A 12,399-nucleotide genomic window follows, 5' to 3' on the forward strand; every position below is an offset into this window, starting at 1 on the left:
AAAGAAAAAAAAACTTTCCTTCCTTTTCTGTAGTTAAATTCAGGAGTCATAAACTGAAATGTTTTTTCAAATCAAACACTGCAAATATAGCTGAGGTAACTGTAGGGTGCTTCGGTGTAATTCAGAAAAGAACTTTGAGTTGCACCAGTTATGAGTCCAGATGTCTGTACATGAGTCTAAATGCTGCCAAGTAGCCTAAATTAGAAAATAAGCAGTTTCTCAATTAAATGACACTTTACAGAGGTTTTCAAAAATAAAGATCATAAGCCTAATGAAAACATCAAAAGGAATAATACTACATGTCAAAGACACATTTAATCCTGTAAGGTAAGTATCAGCTGTAGAGCTATTTTAAAAACCACAGATTGACAATCCAATATTTAGAATGTCATTAAAATACAACGAGGCTATCATACTAAAGTGAAACATGATTGCTAATTAACTCATTTGACCAAATTACTATTATAAGAAATATATAGGCCCAATCCAAAATGTAATTTCACCCAAGCATAAAACAAAGAATTTGACTTACCTTATTCATCCTAAACTACTAACATGTTTAATCTAACCATATCTAAGAGTTTAGACTCTAGTATACTTAGTGACCACTGTGAAAAGTATTCTCACCTGTTCAATGACATAAAAGGCAAATTCCAGCCGCTGCTTCTGGAGCATTGGAATCAAATGTAAGAAAAAGATTGGAAGATGTTCATGGCGATTACGGAAGGGAATAAGAACTGCCACCTTTAAAACAAAATAGCCATGTATGTAAATAAATACAGTAGCACATCCTAGAGGTCAGTATAAAAATTAATCCTTGAAAACTTCTCATGGTTTTAAAGCCACGCCCTTATAAATTTTCTCATCAGAGATACAGCATTAAGCAAACACGGAAAAAGTCCTTGCTGCATGCATCTTTATAAAGCTGAGAGGTAGAAGAGGCTCTGAAGGTTTTTCTAAGGATTGTGGTCTTCAACCTGTGAACACCACGAGAAATTGTGGAAGGATTTTGAAAGAGTGATAAATCAGATGTGGTGACTGCAAAGACTACTTTGGTGGCAGTATGGAGAGCAGATTGGAGAAGACGAAAAAGTTGGCTAGGCAATTAATACAACTGTTGAGAAAAGAGGTCACGGTAGCTTAAACTAAGAGGAGGATAAAGGAGAAGAGAAGTACATGGGTTTTCAACACATCTAAGAGGTAAGCTAGCAGGATTTGGCTATCAACTGGGCATGAAAAGTAAGGGAGGGGAATGTATCGTAAGAGTAACTTCTTGGTTTTAGAGTAGATCCTAAATAATAACTTTCTGGATTTTGAATTGAATTTAAAAGACATTTCACTTGAATATCTACTGTCTTACACATGGTTTCTCTGTCCTAGAGATATTTTCAGAAATATAATAGAAACCAAAATCTTCAAACATGGGGTTCCAGCCATAGCATACAAGAAAACCTCACTCATACATGATATTGCCCCAAAATACACATGAAGTTTGATAATATAATATTTTTCATTTAATCAAAATGTAGAATTAAGTTTTTGATACATTTTTAAAATGTATTTCAGTGGTAGGATAATATTCAGTTTAAAATGAAGTTGGCAACAATCCATAACAAGAAAAGATGATGTAAGCAGCACAGAAATTTGTCCTTTATCAATCAAAGAAATTTGTTCTCACCCAAAAAGTAAAAGAAAAAACACGTACATAGAAATGAAAATAGTTCTAGTATGTTAATCTTTCTTCTAATATGAAATAAAAAACCTAATGTAATTCTCAAACCCAACACTTAAAAACACCATCTATATAAAATGTTTTAATGTAATACAGGAATAAATGCATAATCATCAATCATCACTAATTCAAATCCTCCATTTCTTGGATCCAAACTTTGTCATACAATCTATATCTCCTTACAATTTAGATTTTGCCTTTGAAAAACCTAAGTGTTTTCTAAATTACTTTTCTCAGCAACTTCCTAGCTGAGCTAGCTTTATTATTATAGTGAATTTTCTAATAAAACTGAAATTAAAGCAAGTTTTCCACAGATCATAAATTCCAAATCATTAGATTTTCAAAAAAAGACAACAGTGAAAGTATATCTAACCAAAATACCTCTGTGTCACTCTATAATCTAGATTTTTAAAATATACAATCTAAACTGGTTGTAACAGAATATTGTGAAAGAACATTAAATCTATGATTTACTAAAATTTTATCGATACCAAATAAAGTTTATTAATAAATGAATAAACGCAAATAATTGAGAATGCCTAAGTTGTACACCTAATCCTTTTAAAATCAGGACCTGATATTAGACATCATCAAACGAAAATAATACTTAACCATGTATTTTACATTACTAGGATCATAGATGGCAGAAATTTTTAAATTATTCAAACATTTTCATTTATAAAGAGAACAAAAAATGATTTAGCAAAATTGAAGATGTCTAAACTACAAACTCCACCATTCATTTTCCCCTAATGCTGATGGGATAGCAAAAAAAAAAAAAAAAAAAGAGAGACAATGGCTGCTATGAGGCTGACGTTTTCATGATTATATTAATTACGGCATATCTGTCTGGCAAATGGTACGAACTAAAGAGGTCTGGTGCCCTTGCCAGCCCAACTTTGGGTTCCACTCCCATTTAAAGGTCTCTCTTGGCTCAGGAGCCTGAGGACCACGAGGCTACCCCAGCAACACCCGCCCAACACACCCAAGACCTCCTTCCTGCCCCTGCACAATGGCTGCCAACTGTACTGGAACTATATACTGAGGCAGGACTTACTGCTGGGCTTCAGTGGGAATGGCTGGCATATTCAAGGAATTCCCAAATCAAAACAACTGCCAACCCAGCTCAGGGGTTTGCTTTTAGGATAGGAAAGTGCTATGAAAAGTAAAAGGAATAAAAGGGGTTAGATGGTGAGTACATATCCCACTACTGACCTTATCTAAAGCATATCCATGTGATAACACATAGCTTCATAAGTCAAGCCTGCCCTTCTTGATTTGGAAGTTGGCCACGAGTTGGCCACCTATGACATAATGTCAATGAGCTGTAAAAGCAGTTAACGCCAATTATAGATGTTTGAGGGAAGAAATTATTAAATGGCTACAGAGGCCCGATTAAAGACAGTGCATATTAATTAAAGACAATTAGACTGAGTGATGAGCTGAACATATAAGGATAAATAAAAGGTAAAGTTCTAGCTCCCAATACAATAACCTCTTCAATGAAGTATTTAAATATCAAGAGGTTTTTTTTTAAAAAAATCTTATAAGGATACTGAGACAGTAATGAAAGAAAGAAATCACCAGTGTCTTGGCAAATTCAAATAAGCTAACCCACTGCGCTAACAGCAAACAGACGTCCAAATTTTAATGAGAGGGTTATTAAAGATTGTGAATATGTGATAAATCTAAAGCAAAGCTTTTATTAAAGTAAAGCTAAACAATATCTTAAAAATTCATCTGGCACATCAGTTCTTGTGTTTGTGGAAGAATGTCCTGCATAGTTTACAATTTTTTGTCTAGAAAATATCTCATTGTTCTGTGATCATTTATTTTAAGGCTTAATAGCCTGTTTCGGGACATTCTTTCTTCTATGTGCCCTAATTTGCTGTTTGAGCCACTCTCTTATTGATACACCTCCAGTGGAGACTGAGAACATCTGGTCATTATCTTCTGATAAAACAACACTTTATCCTCCTGAATCTCTCCTCACCACCTCTTGATCAAGCAAAATTATTCCATTCAGTTTGCTCCTACTTTAAAATCACAAATCTTGCTGAACATGTGCACCATTTTTTCCCTTGCTTATTTTCTCCTATATACACCATGAGGAGATCATCAAGAAAAATGTGTATCACATCAATTTCTCCCACCAAGTTTCTGTCCTACTTTCAAATTTTCAGCACACCACCAGCTATGGTGTCCCTAAATGACATGGCTTTAGGCTTGGGAACCTTAAGGTAAATCTAGCTATCTGCCACTGAGTAAGCAGAAGCTGGTAAACCCTCATTCTCCTTCAGTGTTTTTAGTTCCATCTTCCTATTCCTCCCAATTTTCAGTACCTACAGGAGCAATTCTCAAACTGGAGGCACTTGGTTAAACATGTAAGTTCTTGTTCCTTCCCACCAATAGAATCAGTATGTTTGAGGACTGAGTTCAAGAATCTGCATTTTTTTTTTTCTTTTAGAGATGGGGTTTCATTCCATAGCCCAGGCTGGAGTACAGTGGTGTGATCACAGCTGCACCAAACTCCTGGGCTCAAATGATCCTTCTGCCTCAGTCTCCCAAAGCACTGGGATTACAGGTTTGAACTACCACACCTGGCCAAAAATCAGCATTTTTACCATATGCCTCAAGTAGTTCTGAAACAGGGAGGCCAAGACCCATCTTTGAGGTACATTGGACTACAAATGAAACTCCAGGCCTCTGAGTAGACAAGAGCATCAAGCAGCTGCCTGGTTCTTTAAGCCTGGAAGTGACAGACCAAAGTTGTTCATCAAGCCCTCCATCTGAAATCTGAATGGAAAGTCAATGTCACAGGTAAACACTTCACTTTTAATGACCTGCAAAGCATCCTCATGTTCTTTAGATATAAGCTTGCCCCATAAGCTGTCCAACCTGTGCAGAAATCTTCTACTCAAACCTGCAGCATTCAGGAATATCTAGGAATTGCTGAAATTACTACTGGTTTTTTGTTTGTTTGTTTTTTGAGACGGAGTCTCACTCTGTTGCCCAGGCTGGAGTGCAGTGGCACGATCTCGGCTCAGTGCAACCTCTGCCTCACGGATTCAAGCAATTCTCCTGTCTCAGCCTCCCGAATAGCTGGGATTACAGGCCTGCATCACCATGCCCAGCTAATTTTTTGTATTTTTAGGAGAGACGAGGGTCTCACCAGGTTGGCCAGCTGAAATTACTCGTTTTGAAAGATCTCAGTTCTATTTAATTTGCCATCAACTAACTGCACTGGTATTTTTCTCATTTAAAAAAGGGGCCTCAAATATTAAGAATCAAGTTGATGACAGATGTTTAACATAAATCTAGTCATTTCTTACTTCCCTCTCTCTCTACTGTTCCAATATGAGAATGGAACATTATCAGTAAGCAGGTAGGGATGGGTAGGGGGAGAAACTGTGTAACTAAATATTTAGTGAGATGATAGTTATATAATATTTATGTGAATATAGCTCACTTCTGAATAATCTCCAAAATTCCCTTCATACCTTTAGTTGTGTAATTCTGAACTACAGACTATATTCTGAGAAGGGTTTGCTAAAAGTTGAAATAAAAGCAGCATTATCATATAGTTCCTAAATAAAATAAGTTAATTTATTTTGAGACAGTCTTGCTCTTTCACCCAGGCTAGAGCGCAGTGCTGCAATCTTGGCTCACTGCAGCCTCCACATCCCAGGTTCAAACAAATCTCACACCTCAGCCTCCTGAGTAGCTGGGATGTGCCACCATTGTATTTTTAGTAGGGATGAGGTTTCGCCATGTTGGCCAGGCTGGTCCCAAACTCCTGGCCTCAAGTGATCTGCCCACCTCAGCTTCCCAAAGTGCTGGGATTACAGGTATGAACCTTAGATCCCTGAATTAGTTTCTTTCCAGGAACTCTTCTCAATACTGTTACCTACTGAGTCATATGTAGTTCATAGTCTACTAATATCTCTAAGTAGGAACTACTCGTGTGATACACCGGTCTCCTGGAAAATGAGAAGAAAACAAAAAAATTTAAAATCCATCTGGTATAGATCACTGGAAACGGGACAAGAAGACTTCACTTTTCCTATCCCAAACTGTTCTACTACTAGTATGCTACTAGTAGAGCACACCTGAGGGGTGTGCCATATCCTGTACAAACAACTATCTGAATATCAACCTCCGTGCTATCCCACAGCCTCGGTGACTGAGTGTGCTTCTTTTTCTATTAGCACTCAATATACACTCTCAATATCCAAATGTTAAAAATAATTTATGTGCCCAGGCTATTTTTAAAAGGTGGAATGTACATAAATTGGGCCGCATTTCATATAGATACAAATGTGAGGAAAATCAATCAAGACATATGAAGAGATTCATTTGTTAAATGAATCTGATCTGAGAAATAGTGTAAGGTAATTATAAAATAAAATGTTTTGCTAAAATTGGTACTGGAATCCATTTAAGCAGCTTCACAACTTGTTCAAGGCAATAAGAAAGCTGACCATTTACTGAATCATTTGTAACAAGGCCAAAAAGGCTTTTATTTGCCTTATAGAGTTAATTCAACAAAACTGTGTTTAGTGCTTAACTCACACAAGACAATGTGCTCTGTGTTGGGAATACAGATACAAATAATACACATCTTCAAACACAAAGAGTTCATGGTAGATGAAGTCAGAGGGTCTTTTTCATGAGTTTAACAACATATGATTTTCCTTCCTACCAGTGGGGTTTTTTTTGTGTGGGGGAGGTGAACATACAAATATTCTAGAAGTATACTAATGTTTTAAAAGAGAAAACTGAAACTGTCTCCAGATCAAGATTATATCACAATTCTTCAGGAAATAACATTTGATTTAATCAGTTGTAGTCTTCATTGGAATTACACAAATGCTATTTCTTACTCAAACGTAATAACATTAGATGAATATGCACTTATTAACCAACTTCACAGGTTTGAGGGCAAGTCTGGTTTAAATTATGGCTTCCAATTTTTCAAAAGCAGCAGAGGCAAACCCACCCCCTTACAGTTTTTCAAACAAAACACTGAATAGAATTCTGACATACCAAAAAGACTGAAAGCTTGGGCTGTGCCTTCTGAAGCCAAGAAGAGCCCAAAGTCCAACTTTTCAAGTCCCACAGTGATCTCTGAGCAGCCTCTTTATAATCTTGGATTCTGAGAAACACAGCTTGAAGACCCCAACGCCAGATCAAACTGAAAATCAGGATATTAATATCCTCCGAGTGAGTTCTCACGATTCCAGAAATTGGTGAGGCTATGCTTGCAGGTGTCAGTAATCATTAGGGACAGCTGCAGGAGGCAGGGAACTCACAGCCTCTCTTCCAAACAGAACAGAACAACAGAAAAAATCTGTTTTCCAAGCCAAACTCAAGTCACGTATTTATTACCAGGAACTCAAAGAGAATGAACCGAGCATCTATTTTGTATCTACACAGGTGCATTTACAGTCTTCACACGTTAACAATTAAATCACATTTGAATTATAAATAGTAAACATTAAAGACAAAAATACTGATGTTTTAAATTTATCAAGACTTAAAGACATTTGTCTCTGTATTTTGAATCAAGCGCATTCTTTCCTCAAACGCATAGTAACAATCAAATAGCTTATGAAAAGAATTTACCTCACCTTCCATCTGGGTTTACAGTCTTTTGGCCTCCAATGACCCCCTGGCTCAATATCTAAATCCTTGGAGAAGAGTTGATGAATTTCATCAAAACTGACTTCGCTTACATTGACACTGAGGAATCCTCCTGCAAATTAAAAATGTGAAGAAATGTTTTAATATTTTTTGCCTCAAAGATCTAGTAGAACAAATAATAATCAGCAGGGTGATGGCATAACTTAGTTGCCAGGAAAATACAGTTTATTCCTATTACCACCACAAAATTATGAATAGTACCCCCTTTCACTTTTAGTTTCCATGATAATATATACGGTCACCCTACTATGTTTGGTAAATTAGCCAAAGAAAATCAAATTCTTTTTAAAAACTTTCTGCTTTTGGGTAACATATCGAATAATTTAATATTCTTTGGAAAATGTTTGCATGTCATTATAACTTAACACTGCAATTTAACAACTATTCAAATATTTTAATACCATTTTTAATTTTAATATTTTCAACATAGGGGACACAATAGCACAGTACTTAATGAAATAAGCAGTCAGATTGACTGGGAACTGATTCCCAGCTTCTGTCTATTGGGAAAATCATTTAACCTCTCTGTGCCTAAGCTTCCACCTCTGTAAAAAGGACAGTAGTGCCTGCCTCCCAAGGTGGTTGTATCCATTCCGAGAAATCACCTGTGTGAAGGATCATATGCAGTGTCAGGCATTAGATACAACCAACAAATGTTAGCTACTATTACTGTTACCTACTGACATTTCTTAAGAGAGGGAATTTACAAACAGAATTCAAAGCATTGATTCTGAGCACTTACCATATATCAGGCCCCTTGGCATACAAAACTGAAAAACTACTTCTGAGATATTCCTGGTCTAATAGACACTCGTTCTCCAAATTAACAAATATACGACATTACTGGAGGTGTTCTTACTAGCAGCTTTTCTGATGTATACCATTGAAACAGGAACGAATCTTGAATAGAAAACCACTTCCATTAACCCCAAAACAGAACTAAGAATCAGGAAGTCTCTGTATCTCCCCCTGAATTAAAATAGCTGCATGATCACTAACATCCCTTCAAAGCAATGCTATATTCAATGATTTCACTGTTAGAGAGAACAGGATGGAAAAGGCTGTTGGAGCAAAACTACAGATCATCTTTTAGCAGTTTTAATGTCATCTGTTAACTTCCAAATAGGTACAAATTGCTCTGGAGCGCCCTCCAGCCAAATTCTTCTCTCTGACCTCATCTCATAAAATACAAACCAACAAATGTTGAGGTTTCCCATTTCGAGTCTTCTGAGTTTCATGTAGCCACAATTTCACATAAAAAACACTCAGTTCCTCTCCAGAGAGCCTCTTTGCTCCTGCTATTCTATATTGTATGAGTTTTCACAATAGCCTCTCTTCCTGTCCCCACTTCATCCTAACCAGGATGCACTGTCAGTAGCCTCCACGCAGGCATGCTAGAATATTTTACATCGAAATACCTGCTTCCCAGAATAAGTTAGAAAACGAATTGCTATCTTCTAATGCCTGCCTGTTCTACTGACAACATAAGCAGTCTTTTATAACAAAACACTCAGCCTTCAGTGTGACAAGATACGCAAACGAGCTAATCTTACAAAGGTCAGATTCATCTAAAAGAAAGAGAAACCTATGAACTTGCAGAGAAAGAGTAAGTAAAACGTAAGATTGATCGGTCAACGTAAGTACAGACTATCATGACTCAGCTGACAAAGAATGGAATCTAACATTGTAATCAAATAAAATTTACACAAATAAATCTGATACATTTAATAGTATGCATGATTGCTAAAATGATAGTAATTAGGCTAAATAATAAGCAGTTCATATAAGTAACAGAAGCTGGTATTCTTTCTGCACTGTTAAACCAAATTTTTTGTCTTTTTTCCAGCTTTATTGCTTCAACAGCTGTAATCATCATTATTGTCAGCAGTTTTCTCCAGCATCATTTGCAGTTTAATTTCCATCTCCAACGCATATGTGCTGGCAAGAGACAGGCTTTATTTCTTTCCCTCAGTAGAGACGGCTTTTTCTGTCCATCACTATCCCCATGCCTGAGGTATCCTAAGTTCACACTCCTCGGGGTTGTGCACCGCCCCCCACCCCAACCCCATCCACACCCCTCAGAGTCCATCAGGAGCTTTCCTATGTGCTTGTTGCCCTTTGCTCTGAAATCCTAATAATTTGCTGATGGTAGGCTAAAGATTGACCCGGGGGCACGCTACCCGTGGTAACAGCAACATCGCTATACTGGGGAGTATGCGGGGCAGGCCTCCCAGGACAGGTATTGCCACCACTGGGAACAGCAAAAGTATGATCAGAGAAGACAGGAACAACAAACACGCATCATTGTGGGGAGTGGTATTAGGGAGAAGATCCTGTACATAGGAAGGGAAGGGAAGAGGGCATGTTATAAAAAGAGTGGCCGGGAAGAAGTACACTGCAGATAAACTAATGATGGTGTGGTTTCCAAACCGTCCTCAGGAAGGACTTCTCTCAGGGATCCTGTGGTTGGAGGAAGGAGGACTCAGGCTCCCCCAACACAGTCACTTTCATCTCTTTCACGTACTCTTTTGTCCCCTTTAGGTTTCACTCAAGAAAGCCTTCCACTGCTTTAAAAACAAAACAAAAGGCTTCGGAAAACCAACTGCTATGAATGAAGCCAGAGAAGGGGGTTCTTGCAAGAAGCCAGAGAAGGCATTCTTGCAAAGAAGGATGCCACCAACTGGGCCAGTCCCCTTTATTTCACTTGCTGAGATTTCAAGAGCAACTGAAGAGATCCACTGAACTCCATGGACAGCCAATCTTCACTCTCCTCTGTGGTTAATCAGAGATTTGTTGTTCTTAATCCCAGATGTGATCATATAAATCTGAGATTTTTAACTAGCACAAGTGGTTTCTTTCCCAGTTAGAGATTTAAAGATCAGAAAATAAATACATTGACTGAAATCCATTTACCCAGTACTGTAATCACAATCAGCAAATGTAAATTTACTGAATTTCACTATTTTGAAGGTGGTGCTGGGGTTAGAAAGGAAAGACCAGGAGAACTGAGTGTCTGAAGAGTGGAGGGGCTGCCAAGCCCCTAGAGGGTCAAGGTGAGGACAAGGAACTCAAGTCAGCTGGAAGCTACCTTCCAGTCATGTGTGCCAAACTGCTTCTGTCATGTGTGAGGGTAACTTAGTTGCACCATTGGTTATGTAGGACATTTACTATAATTTCCTAATGCTGAATTTGCAAGATATGCAGCAATGCTGCCCATCTGGGAAAGCCAGGCATGCATGGGCCAAAACAACAGGCTTATTGTGCTGTAGATAATGTATCACACGACATGATTTAGGATTTTATTTTTCTATTAAAATATAATTCTTAAAATAACAAATATTCAAAACCTATGAATTACCTACATTTATATTTTTCTACCATTTCAAGTAAAATTTAAGCCATATAATCTCCAGAGAGTTGTTTGCTCTATAAATCAATAGTTTTAAATGACTGTTTCATTTTGTTTGGAGCCTATGTCTATTTTTTGGTACCTAAAACCTAATTCTGGATATGTTGGTTTTGTCTGTTTTACCCTTAGGGTTTTAAATGTGCACAGCTCAAAGAGCTGATGACCGTGTCAGAGAAAGACCTGAATTTCCCCTAGAAATGTCCCTTAGGGTAAATTCCTCTCCAAAGCTAGAAAAGCATTTTTATGATAAGATGGGACATTCCCTCCCCCAGCCTCTGTGCTGCCTCCTGAGCATAGCTCTGAGACTGAACAGTTATGAGGCATCCAGCCATCGGTCATCTCCTGTCCTTTCTGAAGCCAACACTAGACACTGCTTATTTCAAATGCTTTACTTAAGCTTCTCGACTTCTAAAATTTTACAACCGCTGCTTACAAAGGATTTCTTACTCAAGTTTTCTTGAAGCAACCAAACCTGAGCATTCTAAACATAAGACAGAGCATTAGTCACACATCCCCACTGCCAAGGGCAATGCCTGGACACAGAATGAATGAATTAATTAATTAATTAATAGGAAGATTCCTGTCTCATCCCTGCTTCCATCTACCTGCATTTCTACTCCCTGGCTCCATCAGGTGCTAAAATATTTCTTTAAGACATTTATGCAAAACTGTGCATCCAACAAAGGCCTAATATCCAGAATCTATAAGGAATTTAAACAAGCAAAAAACAAATAACCCCATTAAAAAATGAGCAAAAGATACAAACTTCTTAAAAGGAAACATTCAGATATCAACAAACATATGAAAAAATGCTCCAAACCACTAATCATCAGAGAAATGCATATTAAAACCACAATAAGACACCATCAAACACCAATAGGAAAAGCCATTATTGAAAAGTCAAAAAACAACAGATGCTGGCTAGGCTCGGGAAGAAAAGGAGATGCTTATACACTGTTGGTGAGAATGTAAGTTAGTTCAGCCACTGTGGAAAGCAGTTTGGAGATTTCTCAAAAAACACAGAACTACCATTTGATCCAGCAATCCTATTAGTGCGTAAATATCCAAAAGAAAATAAATCATTCTACCAAAAAGGCACATGCACTATTATGTTCCTTGCAGCAATATTCATGATAGTGAATTCACAGTGACACCCAGCTCTGTGTCCAGACCCTGAATCACAGTCACCTAGAAATGACTGGCTTTCACCTCTGACACTGCACCCTCTCATTAAAGCCTCTTTCCCTTTCACCTTCTACCATTCTCCTCCCATGAAGTCCCTCCTCAACTTCATGAAGACTTGAAGTCCTCTCTGCTATATCCACATTTTCCTCTATCTGGCCTCTGCATAAAGTGGTTTGCTAATTTTGATGTGTGCCTAAGAATTGCCAGCTGTGCTTGTTTAAAATGCAGGTGACTGGCCACACTGTCAAAGTTTCTGTGTCAGTTGAAGCTCATGGGTCATGGTTCTGTCCACTGGCTTTAACTGAACACATTTCAACAGCTTGAACTACCCACCACTGAGTCCTGCCTTTCAAAGGAAAAAGCTAGAACC

At 37.7% G+C, this 12,399-nt stretch overlaps 1 protein-coding gene across 3 annotated transcripts in view; it reads right to left on the reverse strand.

The window, feature by feature from the left end:
• B4GALT6 (beta-1,4-galactosyltransferase 6) overlaps nucleotides 1–12,399 on the reverse strand; it is a 64,263-nt gene that overhangs the window by 17,877 nt on the left and 33,987 nt on the right. For 2 of the 3 annotated variants that reach the window (XM_025365006.1, XM_025365005.1), the window contains 2 exons: nucleotides 7,363–7,487; nucleotides 628–744 (listed from right to left, as the gene is read on the reverse strand). In XM_025365006.1, coding sequence (XP_025220791.1) covers nucleotides 628–744; nucleotides 7,363–7,487 — 242 coding nt within the window. The remainder of the gene's footprint in view (nucleotides 1–627; nucleotides 745–7,362; nucleotides 7,488–12,399) is intronic. The other variant, XM_025365007.1, reaches the window with a different exon arrangement.

Source organism: Theropithecus gelada, chromosome 18 (assembly GCF_003255815.1).
Source record: "Theropithecus gelada isolate Dixy chromosome 18, Tgel_1.0, whole genome shotgun sequence".
Classification (NCBI taxonomy): domain Eukaryota; kingdom Metazoa; phylum Chordata; class Mammalia; order Primates; family Cercopithecidae; genus Theropithecus; species Theropithecus gelada.